Here is a 20,500-nt window from a genome sequence, read left to right as displayed (position 1 = left end):
CCTAAACTTGGGTTCCTCCTCGGTCCTGAGATCACTCGAGGGAGCAGATCTGTTTTGGTGGTAATATACCACCGATTATGATGACTGTGACGCTCTCTGCCAATTAGACATTACACAGCAACAAGGACACCTGACAATTAGATTGCCGGTAACCTCAACAACAACGTGATTTATTCAGACATTCAACGAATAATCAAGTGATTACGGATAATTCGTATACTTTTGTGAATTTAAAGGCATACTTTCAAACAGTAACACTCCATCAAACTGAAAGCATGGTCGGGGGAAGTGATGCATAAAGGGTTTGTCTCCTTCGTCGATCGGTAACTCAAAGACGTAAGGAAGTGCGTTGATGTAGATTTTCCTCAACATACGTCCTGCCGCTCGCACTGATGTTTATTGTCTGCCGACCCTCAGTGGTGGATCTAGAGAGGGCGCACCCCACCCAAGCCTTCCCTGCATCTTAATGTCTGTTTACGTTACGGGTATAACAAATTGATTCAGGGTCGAAGGTGGTAACATGCATATTGAGCTCTGTAAACATGACCATTGTACCTTATATAACTTAGGAGGAAGGATGATAATGATGGTACTAACTGTGAATTTACGTTAAACCAATTGGACTTAGACAGAAAAGTTGGACAATTTTGTTTTGATGGAAGCACTTTATTTCCCATTACTGGCAACGTGTCATGAGAAAGACGTCCGTCCAACCACAGATTGGTGCTCACTTCGTTTGGTGTCACGGCTTAGCTGCGAATCTGTCGCTTGTTGGTTCTACTGTTTCATTGTGAGGTTAGTTTTGGTTTCTATTTCAAGGGTGGTAGAACTTGTCACTTAGGGGCAGTCCATAATTCTCATCATTTTCATAAGTGTAAAAAACGTAGACTTACCACTACCTCCTCCCCCTCCAAAATGTACATCAGAGGGTAAAAAAATGTGGGATGGAGGGCTCCATTGGCTTCATCCCCTGTTACTGTGGTTAGCAGAAATCCATATTTCAAATAAAACATTCTTTAATGAAAACCACATCTGAAAAGTTAAAGATTGAAAAGCAGTGAATACTGATACCAGTAGACGATAGAGCAGAACTTGCGTACGTGGCATAATCATAAAATCACACTAGCCGTTGTAGAAGGACAGATAACAGTTTTCATGATGTGGCATAAACGATAAAAATCACCGGTACAATTATTGCAAAATACCCTACCCCACAACCCTCAATTTAATCCGTAGCTGCGTTTGCTCTGGTAATATTTGTGTGAGGCTGTACAAGGTGAGCCAGAAAAAAAACAAACCCTGAGAAAAGGGTTAATATGCCTAAACCATGAGATATCATTATAATGTATAAGGATCTCCGAAAAGTAGAAGCAGTGTTCTTTCTAATGATACCTTGATGGTATCCCTCTTGTCAAACATGACTGAACACCATTGTCTTGAAAATGTGGTATCCAAACTCAGTGTTTCAACCAGGACAAGCATGACAGAGGGCAACCTCATTTACTGGTTTATCCAAAGTGTTACATCTGAGTTCGGATGCCCCATTTTCAAGACGATGGTGTTCAGTCCTGCATGACAGGAGGGATACCATCGAGGTGTCATTAGAAAGAAATACTGCTTTTACTTTTCGGATATTAACCCCTTTCTTCAAGGTTTAGTTTCTTCGGGGACATCTTGTATTTAACAGAGTACCAGAATAGACCCACTACTGAACAACCCACAACCACGCGTCGTGTCAGGGCCGAATTTGCGCAGGACGTGCGGGGAAAGGTGAACGGGCTCAGCACAGTGTTGTAGTCGAGTACTTTCCGAGTACCAATGTTCTCTGCAAAATACTGAACTGATTAAGAGGGAACAAAGCCAGAGTGCATAGGCATTTGATGGTAAATGTGCAAAGGTAAGTTTACAAAATAAATGTTAGACTTCAGACACTTCCAGTTGTGTAATTTTTAAGTTTTAAGGAGAAAAGTACTCGCCGGAAAGTACTCGGCCGAGTACTTTCCGAGTACTTTTCTCCTACAAGTTAATTTTAACCAAACAGTGAAGGCCTGAAGTCATTATATTGCTTTGTAATCTTACCTTTATGCATGTACCATCAAATGTCAATGTAGTTCAGCTTTGTTCCCTCCTAACTAGTTAAATATTTGGTAGAGAACTTGGTTCTCAAAAAGTACCCGACTACCTCACTGGTTCACCACTTATTGTAAAACAACGCGGCATGCTGGCTTGCACTGGTTGTTATGCACGACAAAAACGACCGACAAACGACTTAATTATTTCGAGTCTACACAGAGGAGTGCATGAAACAAAAGAAACGGCACAGAGGGAGCTAGCAACACAAGATCGCGCGGTACAGATCTAGATGCACAAAACCGCTGGCACCCTCGGACATTCTCTACGAGAGATATTGGTTACATCTAATATGTCCGGATCAGTTGAGATCCATTAAGGTTTGGTCAGTTTATGGACAGCTTACTGTCCCCTAACCTTGGTGCTATTACAGGCACCTCACGAAGAGGCTTTGTCATTTTATCGCTTCTTACAGCTTATTTTTTCTCCAGTATGAGTCAATACGCGCAATGTTCGTACAACTAGTGTCAATTGTGCACACTTTACCTCCAGTCGTTATCGTTTTGACTTCGTTGAAAGTTTGGACTCTATAACAATAGAAGTTGTCACAATTTGCTTATTTAGGTGTGCTCCAATCACAATTTAATCTCTGTATGTGTGGGTCTCTGTTTGTGTTTTAATAGTATTTTGGGGGTTGATTTATCTAACACGCAGCAACGACTAAGTCCTTCCCGGTATTGCACCTTGACCTTGGCTCGTCGGAAGGGTATTCATCATTTTTGTTTAATTATCGTCAATACTGAATTTGAGTGCAGCGAAAATGGAGGCGCTTGGGCAGCTCTGCAAACTAATATTTGTTGCCGGATTGGTCCAAAGTGCTGTGTCGCAAGGTGAGTCGATGTACAGTAGAATGAATACATCCGTGCCAAACCGCTTCTAAGTTTTTATGCAAATGAATTCATTACGGCCTATCACCAATGAAAACCAAGGGTGAAACCTCGGTGAGACACTTGGGGTCGTGCAGGTTCTTCATGGAAGCTCCGAGAGGTTATAAACTGCAGCTTATCTGAATTCAGCTGCAGTGTTTTCTACCAGCATTCATTCTGTATATCAGGACCCGAAGGAATTGCACTCTTCATCCATGGAAGTGGGTAACCATCATACTAACAGCATCCCCAGTAAACGTGGTCTTTTGGCATCTGGTCCAAAGGGAAAAAGGGCTAAAATGCATTTCTATATCAATGAGAATCTAGTTTATCCCAACTCATTGCCCTGTTATGGACATCCTATACATAACAAGAGGGAAGATACTGAATGTAGTAATTAAAAATGTATTTCTTTTGATTACTTCTTCTACCTCAGTGACCATTGAAAACTGTCCAGGGAACATTTACTCAAAGACAGGCGAAGCAGAATGGGCTCTTCCTACAGCAAGGACTGACTCAGGACTCGGCGTAAATGTTGAATGCGATCATTCTCATCAGCCCACACTGTACACGGCTTACACTACAAAAGTGGTTTGCACTGCCAAAGACTGGGATGGTTACATAGCGACTTGCAGTTTTAACATATATTTACGTGAGTAAACACGCCTGAGTAATGAAATGAACATATTGTTTACCTAATTCTTAAGCAAAATCAAATAATTGTATGTCTATGGTGGCCCTAAAGGGACATTTAAATTCACAAATATTTTTGTCGCAAATATTTGTGCGACGTCGTGAATATTTTCACGACTAGTGGCAAATATTTTCGCCGCGTCGCACATTCTTTCTCCACTAGTTGGGAATATTTTCCGATTTGCTTGGAGGGTACGTTCACTAATATAAATGGCAAATCCATGATGATAAGTGCCTGTCTAGCCTGGCTTGAACTTCTGCACAGTACAGCGCGCAATGATGCATGTACACGTGCGCTTGTACATGGTGCCTTGTGGGGTACCGGAACAATGGAAGGTACCCAACGAGGCCCGTTTTGATCCTTGTGGGGTACTATAATGGTGCCCCACAAGAATTTAACGAAATAGATATTTCAAATTTACTCAAAAAGGAGGAATTTTCAAGTGCCATTCATCCCTCGCAAATTGAAGTGTTTTATATAAGGGTCATACTGTCGAAATTTCAACCCAGGAAACTGAATTTGGTTTGAATTTTTTTTTTCGTGTTATATGGGAGTTTTGTACACGAGAACAAAGGAATTACCACACAAGTATACATATGTATACATGTATTAAACATGTACTATTGCGTGGTTGTGCGACGCATTGGGAGAAAAACAGGCACTGGCAAATGACATGGCTCAGAAAAGCAAGGTTTGCTTTCCACATAATGACTTAGGCTGCGTCCAAAGCTGTTTCCTAGAACTAGGTCTAGGTCATTCACCACATTTGGAAATACGCGGAGACGCACAGAGAACAAACCTATGTAGCCGTAGCTCTGGAAGCCTGTTTTGGACGGCCTATAGAAAGCCTTTTCGTGCCGGTTGGGCAAATATCGAACTCTTCAAATTACTGAAAAGATGTTCGCAACGAAGTTTGAACTAGTAAATTAATTCATGACATGTCGTGAAAAATATTCACGTCGTCGGAAAAGAATTTACGACTGGTCATGAAATATATTCAGGGCATTGCAAAAAATATTCACCACTAGTCGTGCAAAATATTCGCGATTAGTCGTGACTAATTTCGTTACGTCTCAAATACATTCGCGACAGGTTTTCAATAAATTCACGACGTTGCACAAATATTTACGACTAGTAGTGAATTTTATGTCCCTTCAGTAATTTACTTATCGTACTTTGGCTGAATATCCCATACTAATGACAATTTTGAAGAATTGCATTTTTAACAAAAAAAAACTACTGACATTTGCCTGATGATGTGAGAAATGTTTATTGTTAAAGCCAAAAATCGCTTAATTTTCATACCGCATGAGCAACCCAATTTTATATGAAATCTGTACCAATAAGTGTTTTAAAGAAATTGTAATATAAAACAGATGAAGGTATACTATCCCTTGCAATGCAGGCATGCACCAAATGACTGCAAGCGTAAAAACCGTTTATAGACCCGATTTATGAAGAGCGATTGCATATGTCAACATATCTTATTTCAACGACGATCGTTGTCCTGAAGTCATAGTTGCCCTAAACCTAAAACAGTGCAGTATATAGCCGAGGCACATGTGTCCTAATTCCCCGGGTATGTCAAGTCTACCTTAATATTCAGCACACACAATTATAAGGTAATTGGGGAACTGATCGTCCATTCGTTTTGATGACCTCGTTATTGGAGCCCCCCCCCCCTCTTATCTGTGCCAAGGTACTGGTATCCTGAGCTTTAAACTCAACCCGGTACTTAATAGCGTAGAAAGTATACCAATTCAGCTCTAACGGGCAAAAAATGGTGCCAAGGTGCAACTTGCACAACGCAAACCACAGGTAACAACAGAGTTTGGGGGGGATCCCGGCATTAGGTAGAACGAGAAGGTGGTGAGGTGAAATGGGTAACTTGGAATATTTGAATTGGATACTGCAGAATTGGCTTTGTATATAAGAGGGAACACAAATGGATCAATGCGGAAAAATTCAACCAACCGTGTCTTAACTTACTACACTGATAAGTGAGCAACGATTCACAGAAGAGACGGAAATTCTCTTTACGAACTAGGTATTAACATACAAAACTTTAATTTTCCTTTCACTTTATTACCATGAGTTTGGGCTCCGGTTACACTTTTCTACAAACAATAATGGCAAGGATTTAAATGTCAAACCGTCCAATACATATTTATTGAAACTCTGAAATGTTTCAACTTATTTAGATCAACCAGCCACATAAAAGAACTAATAAGGGAGCATTATTAGACGTTTTCACATTCTAGAAAAGACTGATTTTGAACTTTTCAGATGAAGATTTCAAATACATGTATGACTATACGCTCCCTAACCTTTCTTTGAACATTTCAGCGGACGGTGCTGGATGCCCCAAGCGTCCAGACAACGCTAATGACAAATGTTCCTGTAGCATGTACCGCCCCTTTTTCTATCCTTGTGGGTGCATTGACAGTTACAGCGGTCTGACATGCCAAGGTAGGATGAAAAGACATACCTAAGGGGCGCACTCTTACCACTTCCTAAATCATTGACGTCCTAAAGGCATCTATCGATATACGGCATCCACACCAGCTTGCCCCTGTATACCAGACAAGATTTATATAAAACTTCCCTTTACAGTCTTCACCTTCATCCCAGTGTTGAAATCAATAGAACAGGGTGATATTGCAGAAGATGGTTTTAAAGAAGATGTATTTGAGACGGAACATCACAAAAGCCACGAGGAAGAAAATGGTTAGTTTTCACCGGTGTAGCTTCATAACGCGTTTAACGCGATTGTAGCTACCGGTTGACTCAACTGTTTTTTTGATGCAAGTCACTAAGTCAGTGCTGTGTTTATATTGTGCATCCTTATAAGATCCAAAAGTATGTTCCTACTAACAAAACCCTTTTAGCTAGTTGTAATTCTAAATGGCTCTGCATCCATATTACAAGCTCAATTCTATTGAAATCGTAGTTCTAGATGGCAACAAATGCTCTACAAGCAACACCCCCTCGTCCTGCGATTGCAACGCGGGCCCATGCAGATGCCACAAGGGGTTCAAAGGAGAAAGCTGCGAGCTTGGTGAGTTTTTCCTAAAATGAAATCAACATGAGAAGGATTCGTGAATCAGTAGGTTTAAAAGATTCAGGCAAGATCGAGGCAAGGGATAGCCCAGTTTCTCTCCGGGTTGAAGCAAATGAAGACTCAGTTAACCCTGATTTTCAGAGCCTCTGCTCGAAAAAGAGACAATTGGGTATCTTGTAATCAATTTGGAGGTATCAACTGTCCAACAAAAGCTGCGAAAAGTCTATCTTCGAGTCGGTTGCTTTTATTACCGTGTCGCTGTTGTTGTCATCGTCGTTGTCATAATTGTTGGTTTCCTTGCTGTTGCTGGCGTCGACGAGTCGCTGTTGTTGATACGGGTCTTAATAATGATTTTTTTTACGATTCTAGATTTCCAGGTTCCCGAGATAATCTGCCCCCAGGATATTTACACCGTTCAGAAATCTGTCGTGCTTCCTGGCAACGACTCTTTCACTGCTACTGATAATGACGGGAATCAAGTTGCCATCGAATGCAGCCCTCCCCTCGGCACTGTGGTGACAGCTGGTACAGGCAACACGACAGTACATGGAGTAACCTGTTCGGCAAGGGACAGTGCCGGCAACAGAGCAGATTGTTCGTTTAAAGTTGTAATTGGTGAGTTTAGAATGATTACACTGGTGTTTGTCGAAGTTTTACTTCAATTCTCAAGCAAGGTTCCCTTATAGAATCCCTTACCCACCTTCCAAAATAGCTTGAGAGTTCGATAAAGACTTGGCAAGTATATAACTGCCCACCATTACCTTAGAGGAGTTATTAACTTCGAAAGTCCTTTTTTATTCAGTTTCTCATCTCACTCACTAATTCTTTCTTTTTTGCCCCAAAATGCAAGATTTGGTTCCACCACGGATTCCCTATTGCCCCGGCAACATGCATACCAACGACTTCCGACACGAATGGCCCGTGGATATGGCTGTAGACAACAGCCATCCCACTCTTAACGTCACGTGTGAACCCGCGCCCGGTGAAGAACTCACCGACTACGTAACTAATGTGAACTGCTACGTCCACGACAAGGCCGGTAACGCTGCCGAAGAGAACTGCACCTTCCAGATATACCTAGGTGAATGCTCTGTGGTTTAAATCTATCTCTGCCTGGTGGGATAGTTCAAGCTGATTTGTTTTTTGTTGTTGTGAAGTTTCATGTCCAAGCACCTTTTTTAAAATATTTTCGTCAAGTTTTAAGATTGCAACTTTAATGCCTTTACAATGCCACAATGTCTTTATGGTCTCAAATGAAACAAAATTATTCACAAAAAAGTTACAGACATTAAAAATTTTATATGAATGATTAGATGGAGGTTCTTGCAATAATGGTGACATCAACTGCGAATGTGATGGAAATTCGTGTTCTTGTGCTGATGGATTTAGTGGTATCGACTGCACAGGTAAGTCTTGGGTCCTTTGGTCTGCTATAATCAATACACTCTCCGTTTTTCAAATTCATTTAAATTTTGCCAAGTTTTTCTCCTAACTTACAAAGCTTATTCATCGTCAACTGTGGGACCCGAAGTCCCATCTTTTAAGCTTTAAAATAGCGCAGAGCCTACTAACAGCATTAGCTAACAGAACTATTGCAACCCTTTCTGTGGTAACGGTCAAGTTTCATTTTGAAACGAGTGTTTCACAGCAACGGTTATCTATGAACAAATAGTTCAGGTCAGATTCTAGCTCGACAGATAATTTTTGTGTGTGCACTTAGATTGCGACCAGATTAGGGCTGTTTGTAGGTTGATTGATGAACAATTATTGTTAAAGACTTTAAAGAACAGAGACGTACATGACGATTACCAGGTGAATACCAGCGACGACCAATGGCTCGGCGAGGGGTCATTGCACTTTTTTGTTTGCGTTGGAGCGCAAGCACTTCTAATTCTTTTGCCACAGTTATTAGGCATGTAACAATGACAAATGATTGCCCAGTGACTCCATTATTGGAAAATGCTGTGGCAGTTACCCCGCTCATTGTGATACCACGTCGCTTCAGCCTGCTTCCATCTTTAAGTGGCTAATAGGCCAGGAGTATGATTTGTCAAGTTTGGAACGAATTCAAACAGATCCCTAGTTTTCCATCGTTTTCGTCTTTGTTTTCGTAGTCGAAGACGGTAGCATCTGCGCATTCTCTGGTGAGCCGGGGCCAGGCTGTGTTTGTAATGGTGTTTCCAATTGTACGTGCAGAGATGGATTCAAGGGAGCAAGCTGTGAAATTGGTAAAACAAAATATTACCAGGGTTTTTTATGAGAGTTTATACAGAAATAACCTAGACTTATGACGCATGAGCTATCATCAGTTCCCTTTCTTGTGTTATATATTATTGAAAGGCTTTGCACTCTCTCAAATTGGTTGAGAGTACCATACAAAGGCTCGTGGTGTTTCTGAAATACTTTCATTTCCACTGATAGCATAATCGACGTTTTGAGTGAATCATAAACCACCATCGTGTTTCCCGATTAATCACAATTAAGTGACTCCACATGTGAACCTGTTTGACCCTTATAATGAAAAGATATCTGGGATTGTCTCTAATCATGTCACAAACTACTGGAAAGTCATCTACAAGCCTAGACTTTGCATATCTAAGGTAGAATTTAGGGTTTTTGTGGTAAACCACGTAACATTTCCGTGTTGGGTCTGAGAAGAGGTTTGTTTTTATTAAAAGACGACAGAGCGTTTCAGGAGGGAGTTAATTGAGATTGCTTTGAAAAGGTAACTTTCATTATCTTCTCGTAGACTTTATGCCCCCTGAACTTTCAAACTGCCCATTTGGAGAAATTTGGTCGCGGAAAACTATGGTGACTTACCGACCTATGTGGACAAAGGATAACAACCATACTGATGTTCCTACAACGGTCGTGTGTTACCCCGAAGAAGGGTCGGAGTTCCTCGCCTATCGAACAGATGTGACCTGCTCTGCTGAGGATGCTTCGGGGAATAAGGAATTGGACTGCGAATTCCCCGTAATGAGAAGTACGTTTTTTACGCCATTCTCCCGGTTTACTTTAGGTTAGGTTTCAGATTCTAACCTCCACTTGACTATAAAGATATAAATACTTGTTGGAATGATCTTAAACTAGCCTACAACTTCACAGCATAACTCATTCAACATTTTGGATTGTATAGTTTCGTTTGATTTGACTTGGATTGGTTTAGTTTGTAAAGCAAGGAGTGCCCATCAAATAACCCTCAGCATTACTTCATAACACTTTTAGAAATGTTGTATTTCCTGCCATGGTAAGGCAAGTCTTTCAGAGTCAAACAGATTGACCCGGGGTTCTGTCTTTTTTCCTTCCATCATTTAGTTTCAGGAAGTGGTTGCGAGTCAGACGGAAACAACTGCTACAATTGTCAAAGTAGATGTAGATGCTTGCCTGGCTACGTTGGTCCAAACTGCCAAGGTATGTTGAATGGAAAAAATAAGACTTGATATAGGAAAATCACTAAGACAAATTCATTAATAGAGTAACGTCAGACCGCAGGTTTCACGCACATGGCACTGCAAGTGAACATAAGTATAACAGCAGCGCACCTGGCCCCAAAATAGGCTTTCGATTTGTTGTAAATGCGACTCCCGCAAATGTCAATTTCTTTACTGCCATGCATAAAGGTATCTCAGCCATATTCATGACGAGAAGAAGTACGCTAAGTGAATGATTCTGAATTCTAAAGTTAGGCAACGAGGCTCGAAGTGTGCTGAAACGTCCGTAGAGCGTGCAGTTTTACTACCTACAGTTAGCGGCGTCATTAAGATTTGATATTTAAAAGTAAACGTGTTTTAACTTTTATGGGCACAGCCCTTAGCCTGTTCGAAAAAGCCACTCGTGAACGCATCAAAATTAATTCAGATCAAACATAACGGCCTGCACGTCATTCCGAGCGAGCTTCCTCTCTCAAGAAATTACTTCTGTGCTCAATGTTTTTAAAAATGAAATTCTTAACATTGATTTTAAGCAAGTTTGATCAACAGATGATTTTATTTTTTAAATTCGAAACAAAATTAATTTGCTTGATGATAGTTTGTGGCACTTGTGAAAATGGAGGCACCCGTGAAGATCCAAACCAGTGTCAGTGTCAATGCCCAACGTTGCATCATGGTCTGGACTGTGATGGTAATGTTTCCTTTGTCTCCGTGGGAGCTCGGTAGTTTTAGTGATTATCAGGAATTAAATGAATTTTGAGTCATTTGAAATATCTTGGTGTTTAATAAGGTGTATTTCCTTATAGATCGGCAGACTCAGTATTTGTCAGAATGTAAAAAAACCAATCTACAATTATAGTTAAGAATAATTTGGAAGAGAGCTGAATGCCGTCGCTTAAGAAGTTGGTTTCTTTGTATTTTTTGTGGAGTTGTTTTGATAGAACCTTATTCGGTATTACAAGTTTCCAGAAGTTCTTGGTCTTATTTTGTCATTAGAGTGCTATGAGCCAAATGCTGATCACTGTATGAACCAGGGCACCTTCATTATGGATACATGCAGTTGCAAATGTGAAGGTGATTGGACTGGCCGCCATTGTGAGCAAAGTAAGATCATTGTTTTCAAACGAAGCATGGGTTTTGAGGCAGAAGGGGAATTCAGTCGATAACACTATTAAACAGGGGGGCGATCAGAAGACGTGCGTATTGTATGTCACTTTTTCAAATTAGTACACACTGTAATTAATATAGTTAGGTATATATAATGTAGGAGGCACGGTTCATCTTGCAGTCTTGCTTGACAGATGCATCAGTGCTAGAGTTTTTTAATTAGATTTTTCCCTCGCTCTCCAAAATAATAAATAATAATCAAATGTGTTTTGGAAAATAACACCAAACCAGAACTTCAAGGTACAACATAGCGGTTTCATCTTCTAAATCTTTGATTAAAAACCTCTCCTATCAACAAGAAACAAGAAATGGCCCAAATGAACTAATCCTGAAGAATTATAGTGGCAACTTTCTAAGTATTATACGTCTCACATCCGTGCACATTGTTAGGCCGGTCCCAGCCAAATTAGCTGAGGCCAAAAGACCGTAAAACCTGTTTGATCCTTTGCTAATGGTATATCAACAGGAAAAGTTAAATAATGAAAGGACAGAATTCACATTAATTGTGTATTATTTAAATGATTCACTGATCTGTGAAGTATTGATCCAACTATCTTTGGCCGTGTGGTCTGTACAGAACTTGGAGAGGAATGTTCAAATCTCTCTGCAAATGACAGCCTGGGATGTTCTTGTAGCAACGAAGAGTGCACGTGTAAGCCCGCCTACTCGGGACCCAAATGCGACTGTAAGGTTCCTTTCAGCTTTTTGTTTGAATGTTCATGAAGCTTTACATGAAAGTAGCTCCTGTCTTTTTAGTCACGCCCCTTTTTTCTACATTGTTGCAATTTTAGTCATCTTTTCTTCTGTTCAGAGGGACGCGAAGAAAATGACTCGACGTAGAAAAAAGAAGGCATTTCAAACAACCCTGTCGCAACGATTGCAATGATTCAGACTGACTCCAGACTAAACATTTATATCTTATACCACATATATAGGATCAGTGACTAACTAAAACAACTGGGTCGTGAAACTTATTTGACTAAGATGAATTCATCGACAGGTTGCACTACTGATTATTGATAGCTACACCTATGACAGGGAGCTCTTCATTAATGTAGCATCTAATTCTACAACTTTTCATGAATGCAGTCATTTTGGAGTTCAATGATATTTTTTTTTCCAAGCGGCGCTATAATAATATGCTTACCAATAGAAAACATTGCCACTTAACACAGATTTTTCAATGCTTTTTTTCTCGTTCCTTTTTTGAAGTCGGTTTGGGTGACTAGTTAAGACATGTGAAAAAAATTAAAAACCGCAAAACCTTTGTTGAACTGTCGAGTAACTGAAAATGTTTCCAACCTTTCAAATGAACAGTCTTTTTTCTTCAATTTCTTTCAGCTTGTAAAGCTTGCCAAAATGGTGGCAGCGACCAGGAGCCAGACAGCTGCGTCTGTAATTGTCCCGGTTTCTACTTACCACCCATCTGTTCAGGTGTGTTGAGAATTGTCATAGATATTCGGATATCAAAAATGTGGAAACTTCATATTTCTAATGTTTGGGGGTATTGAAGTGCTCTGATTACTGCTGGAAACTGCTTCTTACAGAGAACATTGCTTTACTTGTTATTACTTTACTTTGTTCCAGATACTTTGTACTTCTGGTGTTGATGTCATGTTTTCGATTTACCAGGACAAAACCAGAAAAATCTGAATTTTTAAGACCAAGACTGACAGTCTTTAATTTCCAAAAGTTTTCGAAAAAAAATTAAATCCCTAACACGGGCATTTCACAATAGTGCGCCTCCAAGAGTTTGCAACGTGTTGACCAACCACAGTATGCGATATCTTTCGACCCAGTGCGCGTTTGAAAAGGGTCGACAAATTTCGCGCCATTTGATTCGTCAGCGCGTTGAAAACTTTTGGAGGCACACTATTGTGAATTGTCCGTATTGAAAAGAAATTTGGTTAAATATGCATTTAAATTTTATAGCTGACCAAAATTTGATTCATCAATCACTTAAAAATTTGACAGAGTGTGATACCAGTGCCGTATGTCAGAATGGAGGAACACTTGACGAAATCACGTGTACTTGTCATTGTGCTAGCGGCTGGAGAGGAGAGGAATGCGCAGACGGTAAGATTTCCTGTCAGTTTAACCCTTTCTACTTTTTCAATTTTCGGGATAATTTCCAACCTTATACATCCGGGACGGGGACGAGTATGTTGTTTTCACTTTTCTATGCCATTGTTTACATTGTTTTCAGGATGTTTTATCAGGATTGAAATAAGGGTAGTTCGTTTTTCTCTTTCTCAGTAAACTCATTTTTGATTCTCGTTTTTCTTTAAGTGTTTTAAAATAAGTTCGGGCACCCAAGCTTAATGTATAGCAAATAGATAATGGATTGTATACCAAAGATATTCTAATAATCAAAATAAAATCAAATGAAAATATCAGTCAATTTTGAAATTATGTGAAGGTCGATCTAAAAGCCAAGTATTGTAAATTTCCAGAGGTGACTTTTGAATACAAATGCCCCATCGACATCATTAAACGACCGGACGAGGGCCAGACGACAGCTAAAGTTTCCTGGACTAATCCAACGGAGTCTGGAGCAAACGTCGATTGCCAACCAGCGAGCGGTAGCCAATTCCCAGTGGGAACTACTCAGGTCACTTGCACAGCAATCTACGCGGACCCCGGAACGAATAGCTCATCATGCAGCTTTAAGGTTTTCATCGGTGAGAGTCTGCTTGATGCAAAGTCTACTAGTAGGCCTATTGACTATAATTTGCTTCAATTAGATAATGTTACTTCCTAATTTTGTCAGCACAGGGAAATTTCAAAGGACTACATGTATAAAACATTCAGTTACTATCCTTGTGCAAAGACTTGTCTGAACGCACGTACGTGAGCTATTATACTTGTAGGTTCACGTGCTGGTTGTCGCGCTGGCGCCTTATACAGAATTGTGCGCTTGCAGTATTCACCATACGTCATGCTAAGGTGGTGATGTACACGTCTAATAAGAAATCCAACGGTCAAAGTTTAAGTTTTTAAACCCAACTAATACGACGAAAACTTTGTAATAGAGAGGTAAGTAGGAACAGTACCAGCGCTCTTATACCAGATGAAATGGACAGGACTCAATTGGTGGTGCAATCACCAATCCATGTAGGCGGTGACATCAGGACTATCCCCCCGCAGACCTAGCCAGGGCACAGCAAGCGCTTCGTCTTTGGAACATAAATATCTAAGATGAATGAGGACATCGACCGTGCCAGCGCACGCTGGTATTTTAAGGGAGCATAGTAACCACTATCTTTCCGCTGCGCAGATGGAAGGGCTCCCCTGGTCAACTGCCCGCCTGACCTAGACCCCTATCACCAACGGTGGAAGGACACTGCTCAGATTTCATGGGGAGGGGTCACGGCAGAAGATGAGGTGTCTGGGACCATTGCAGCCAGCTGCATACCAAGGAGTGGTAGCGTCTTCCAACCTGGTGCGACCACTGTGGTGTGCACTGCGTTTGACCAGGCAATGAACTTAGGATTCTGCACTTTTGAAGTCACAGTGTACACTCGGGGTAAGGAAAAATTTTCGCTCATCAAATAAGTTTTTGATCAAAATTCGTCTTCATAAAACTTTTAATCATCAAATTTGTTTCACGAGTGTATTTGCCTTAAAACCCATGCATGACCTGTCGTAGGCCGTAGTAGCCTCAACGTTATAGACAGCGGTACTATCTATTTCACTTCAATCAGGTAATACAATCAGATTTCCCACAACACTGAGCTGTGCAAAATGTCAAGAGAACAATCCAAACGGAAGGTGCAGATACGATGAGAATGAAGATGAGTATGTCTGTTACTGCTCTAGTGGTTTTACGACAGATGCCAATGGCAAATGTCAAGGTAGGTTACAAGTTATGGTTTCACTCTACATTTTTACATATACGTAGATCATTTCATGCCTAAATGTATGGATATTTTCAATATGAAATGTTTAGGTGTGTTTAGGCCTTTCAAGAGTGGTTCCACATGGTGGTTCCACTTTGGTATGAAGGAACTGTGTCCTCAACAATCTAAAAAAGAATTTTTTCCATGTCATTTCACTAATATGAAGTCCTAGTTGAACGTGTATATTATGACAGCCTCGGTTTGATGTTTAAAGGTGAGGTTTAAGGTATAAAAGAGTTAACATAGGAGCAGTTCCTCTACCCAATCCAAATGAGATTTTGTCGCATTAAGCATTCTTTCGTCCAATGACAGCATGCTTTTTTTTAATCGGTATGTTGTTCTAGACATTGATGAGTGCGATGAGGAGGGCCGTTGCGAACCCAATGCGGAATGCGTAAATACCGTCGGCAGCTACAGGTGTGAATGCTCCGACGGATTCTTTGGGTCCGGCACTACCTGCAGAGGTATGCTTACTTCTGTTTTTAAAAGTTGATGAGTGTCCAGAAAGGGAAACCTTCAAGAATATTCATGAGGTACGGAGAAAATCATTTAAAAGCTCATATGGTCGTTGTAAGTTTTTATCGCATTCGTTTTTCACTACAGAGTATCCGTACCCAATGTATCCAGACATTTCCAACCCGGAAGCTGATAAAAGTAAGTAAAAGTCTATATTCTGAGGCAAATGAGCTTAACTTTAAGTTGTTTTTGTTACATTTACGTTGCTATAATTGTTTATTCATCATTGCTTAGCTGTATCTTGCTCATAAAAGTATTTTGAAGTTAAATGTTGATTTTAAAGCTCATTCTGTATCCTAATGTATTTTGTGTATCAACCAAATTTTGATGTTTCATTTTAATCGTAGCTGAAGTTTCATTTGCTACGAATAATGAACTTTGTTTTTGCAGGACCTCTCGAGAAAATGTTTTCCGTTGATGTAAGACTGGCCAGTGAATCTATGTTTGGTTGTGACCTTGCAAATGATCCCATGTCAGATGATTGCCAGATTCTTCAGACTGTTTTCAACCAAAAGGCAAGTTTTGCATTGTAGCAATTTAATGCATATAGGCCTACCTCTTCTTGAGACAGGGTTATGACAAGTCCGTGCAGACATAGTCTGCTAAGGTGCAAAACAAGTTTGCTTTGTCCTGGAGCCACTTCATGAAATTCTACATTGGTAGTTGCCATTCTGTTCAGTCTTTGAAGGCAGAGAAATATTACAGCAACTGTATACGCACAAAATCATTACAATTTACCGGAGGTAGATCACACGCATAAGCTCAAATTTCTGGCACTATGAACAAAAATGAAATTAGTATGAACAACGAAACAACATCAAGATACTAGTTTACGCTTCCGAGAGGTTGAATCAAAACTTGATGGATAGAATGACAATGAATGTTTTAATTAGGCATGGAGCAGATAAGATTTTAGGCGTCCACTCCCAGCTGCCAAATGGACCAAAGAGCTCAGACTCTTGTGGATTAATCCGAAGTGCATTTCCGTGCAAAGTTTAAATCTGTAAGACCATACTGATTTTTCTAGTGCAGCCATTAATAAATCAGATGTTGTGAATAATAAATTAGACAAAGGAAAACTTGCTCCTAACTCAAAAATCCCTCATGTTTTCATGTTCCAGTTACGGGAAAAGTACACTGAGTTTTCCCCAGCACTCCTTCAAATTATATTTGACCAGAACAGAATGAGGTAAGATTTGACATCATACAGTGTTGTTATTTTGATTAAGATTGACGTGGCTGATTTTCTTTCATCGTCAATTTCATGAGGACCCAACCTTTTTTCCTGGAAATAGAAGTCTGTAGAATGCCACTTTCTTTATATAGAGCGGGCAGCTTCGGCCACGTGGCAGTGTACGACTATTCGCGATTGTCGTCGAGTCAAAGGGCAACATCTGCTCAAGTGTTTTATGACCAAACACTGGCCTCCAGTGTCACAGATGGAGACCTAGGAGGCTTGAAACTTGTAAGCGATTGCACAGAATGCAGCCCTCCGAAGGGTAAGTGGCGTAACCTGCTTAAGTCTTTATAGATCCTTTTATGTGATTTTTGAAAGCTCCCTTGATGGCTAGGGATACATACTGAGGCCCCAACATTACCTGTCTCTCGGTTTTTGAAACAAATTTTGGCTGTTTTTGGAGGAGGCATGGCCCCTGTTGGCTCACCCTGGAAGCACTCTTATACCAGTGAAATGGAGACCGCCGAGTGGTATTAAAACTTTATATTTTCCTTTGAAGAGTTGACAAATCTGTGCGGCAACTCCCTTGAAAAGCCCGATTGCGGAGACGGATTCTTCTTAAAAGAGATGAAGGCTGAGGACGATACAAGCTGCCTCTTCGTTTGCGAATCACTCTGCTCTACGGAATTCTGCAATGCTGGTACATGCACGCACCACCCTCCTTACGAACCCAAGTGCAGGTAAGGATTACCCATTCAGACACAACATGAAATTCTGAGAGTGAAACAAATTTTGTTTCAAAACGCTTGTCTTGGAAGTTAATTGTTGGTGTTGGTTGGTAAACGGAAGGAAGGCATTATTGCTGAATTATGAAAATCTAAATGAGGTAAAGCTAACGATATAAAGACCATGGGGACGACATTCGTCTTATTCACAATAGGACAAGGAAAAACTGCAACTTTTGACGACAATTAATTTGTCTTTCCTCAAGTGAAGAAATGTACAAGGTTATGGTAATGTTACAAATTATAAGATCTAGAAATCATGGCAATGTATCCTAAACTACTGACAAAGGCAGTAGAGTACAACAACGTTTTTCAGGGATGTGCTTTGGGGCAGTTACAGCTTTGAATCATATTTATTTTTTCGCAAATTATTACTTACAGGCCATTATCCTTATTTTAGGTTTAAGGCCTGTTTGGTTCACTTACCTTTAGCCAACAATGTCACGCAAGACTGCTGACGCTACTGACTATCGAGTTCGAGCGACGACCGATGTTGACCACCAATGGTGGAATTTGCCTGATAGCCCGTGCACAATGTGTTTACTGGGTGGTACCTGACAACATTTTGACCGGTGCTTGACAAAGTGGTCGTCACTTGAACTTGATCCTAAAAACTGGGGCAGATAACGTTCGTCGTGTCAGTTACCATCAGCTCTATTAACGAAGTGATTCCGATACGGAATCATTTTAGGTACCGTATTTTAGTCTCCATTCAAGCAGTTTCTACTCCTTTCGCTGAAGGTGCAGCGGCTGCTTGTGAAAGGTTAAAGAGCAGCATAGACCCACTTGGAGCCTAAAGCTCAGCATTTTAGTCCCACTTTTACACTGGCTTTGTAGATGCCCTTCGAATACAGTGGGACCTCAGTGCGAACCTGTTACTGTCACAGACGGGGGAGGTGACAACGGTGACAAAAATACCCCGGCAAACCTCACAGTCATCATTGCCTGCTCAGTGACAGGGGGCGTCCTTCTTCTCCTCATCCTGGCAGCCATCGGGTATTTTGTCTTCAGAAGAAATAAGAATGCAAAAAAGGACATATATCATGAAAAAAGGTAAGCTTTAATGTTATTTAACCTTGAATACATAAATGCACCGTCGTACTTAAATCCTTTTTGACTTTCCTGTTAGTTTATCACATATGAAAAAGTTTTTCTCTTTTTACTCTGTTAACTGTTCCCAAACAATGCAAAGAGCTCTCCAGCATTTGTCTTTCAAGATGTTTTCATGTTGGCATGTAGCCTTACCCGTATGGAGTGAACCTCCTTTGAGGGACGTGAATAATCAGTTTAAGAATCAGGTGGCTTCTGAGTTTTGATCTTATGTATTTTTCTTTTCCAGTGGTCACATCAATGAAGACTTTGCTATGGAAAAAAGTGTTGATAGTAAACAACTGTAGAATAGAAGCGAACTTCCTTGCTTACTGGTTTGGGATTGTATTTACAGAACAAATGAAACTCTTCCTGAAATTAATATAGGGCTAACTCCAGTGCTCACTGGATATACGTAGTTTTTATGATGACCTTTGCAGAGAGGCACCGAAGCATTTGGTCATTTGATTGGAGCGAGTCAACAAAATGGCGCTGGACTTTTTAGATGTTTGGAGGTCTCACATTTTACGGGAGAGGCCAATGTAGATATGTCGATTGTCAATATGAACAATTGTTTTCTATGGTTTCGAACCATTTTACTCTTTTCCATATAATTTATAATTCTAATGCAACAGTTTCTCCTTACCTTCCGGATATTTGTCGTTTGGCCTTTACCTATACCCAGTATTCCAATAAATTATCAATTCAGAGATTTGAGATCAACTGATGTATTTTCACCGATATGTTTAATAGACATTAAATACTAATTCAGCTCTGATTCGTTGTTTAACTTTCATTCATTAAACAGTTCAGTTCTGCCAGTTCAAATATTCAGCATTTTCTTCTCCCTCCCTCTCTTTTCTGCACATTGTATACGGAAATTTAATAATTTCAAAACAAGCATTCAATTTTAATGATATGATTATACCTACATCTGCACATGCTGTTTAATATAGAAGTACATCCTTGGTTCATTTTTGGAGTACTTGTACCAGACAGTCCCTCTGCAGTCAGCTGATGTCATTCCCAGAAATTCCTATTAACTTCCTTTAGGAAAATCTTTCGCAGTAGTTAGTTATCTCGGCATGTATTTGAAGTCATTGTGACTGTATTTTAATGTGGAATAGGTGTTAATACGTCTTTCATATCGTTGTACAGTTTTTGTTTTCAAAAGACCCATCTTGTTTGTAGACGAAGTTCGTAGAAAAACCTATCTTGTTTCTAAACCAAGTGTAATTTTTTGAATGACTTATCATATTGTTCCGCTTCACGTGTTTTTCTGTTAGAATAATGTTTTCTGCATTTAAAGATCCATTAAAACGTCTATTCACCTAAGGATATTAATTATGTTGGTGGTTTTCCAGTATTACAAAAATTATGCAGACCAGCAAACTGTATCAAGTAGTTACATTGCTTATGGATATTCAGGACCTAAACACAACCGACACTTTTACACAATTTATATTTCAAGATGTCGGTCATTGGTCCTTTAAATGTCCCATTTAGTTCACTGGAAATGTAATTTTAAACCAGCACCACCGAAAACACAAGATGAATATTTGGTTTATACTGATGATCTGTCATCAATATACTATTGTTTTAATGCACATATCGAATTCGTTTTAGAACAATGACGTTCCACAAAGTACGTCGTCTGAGGTGTACACTTTCTTGGAAAACTG

The 20,500-nt window shown here is 40.1% G+C and overlaps 1 protein-coding gene across 3 annotated transcripts; it reads left to right on the top strand.

Annotated features, from left to right (window-relative positions):
* Positions 1 to 558: 558 nt before the first annotated feature.
* LOC110973136 (uncharacterized) lies at positions 559 to 20,466 on the top strand. Of its 3 annotated transcripts, XM_022223695.2 has the most exons (28): positions 559 to 795; positions 1,688 to 1,770; positions 2,785 to 2,960; positions 3,433 to 3,648; positions 6,037 to 6,159; positions 6,641 to 6,748; positions 7,121 to 7,366; positions 7,602 to 7,832; positions 8,065 to 8,157; positions 8,866 to 8,979; positions 9,501 to 9,737; positions 10,070 to 10,165; positions 10,784 to 10,876; positions 11,182 to 11,289; positions 11,930 to 12,037; positions 12,694 to 12,786; positions 13,327 to 13,428; positions 13,806 to 14,033; positions 14,630 to 14,878; positions 15,057 to 15,206; positions 15,596 to 15,715; positions 15,855 to 15,905; positions 16,158 to 16,282; positions 16,889 to 16,956; positions 17,094 to 17,266; positions 17,504 to 17,684; positions 18,567 to 18,782; positions 19,069 to 20,466. In XM_022223695.2, the coding sequence occupies exons 3-28, from the start codon at positions 2,891 to 2,893 to the stop codon at positions 19,124 to 19,126; spliced, it is 3,657 nt and encodes a 1,218-aa protein (XP_022079387.2). In that variant the 5' UTR covers positions 559 to 795; positions 1,688 to 1,770; positions 2,785 to 2,890; the 3' UTR covers positions 19,127 to 20,466. The 3 variants fall into 3 exon arrangements, with proteins under 3 accessions (XP_022079387.2, XP_022079386.2, XP_086990916.1); XM_022223694.2 differs by lacking the exon at positions 1,688 to 1,770; XM_087134790.1 differs by lacking the exon at positions 559 to 795 and having other exon boundaries at positions 1,759 to 1,897.
* Positions 20,467 to 20,500: the final 34 nt, after the last annotated feature.

This window comes from Acanthaster planci, linkage group LG03, assembly GCF_054643075.1.
Source record: "Acanthaster planci isolate LZ-2023a linkage group LG03, COTS_SCS, whole genome shotgun sequence".
NCBI lineage: Eukaryota > Metazoa > Echinodermata > Asteroidea > Valvatida > Acanthasteridae > Acanthaster > Acanthaster planci.
The sequence above is the reverse complement of the archived record's forward strand: the minus strand, read 5'-3'. Positions and strand labels throughout refer to the sequence as shown.

Coding starts and splice junctions, on each gene's coding strand:
- LOC110973136 (XM_022223694.2), top strand. CDS start 2,891: ATGGAGGCGCTTGGGCAGCTCTGCAAACTAATATTTGTTGCCGGATTG. Junction 11,290..11,929: donor TGGCCGCCATTGTGAGCAAA/GTAAGATCATTG, acceptor TGGTCTGTACAG/AACTTGGAGAGGAATGTTCA. Junction 16,283..16,888: donor AGACTGTTTTCAACCAAAAG/GCAAGTTTTGCA, acceptor TTCATGTTCCAG/TTACGGGAAAAGTACACTGA.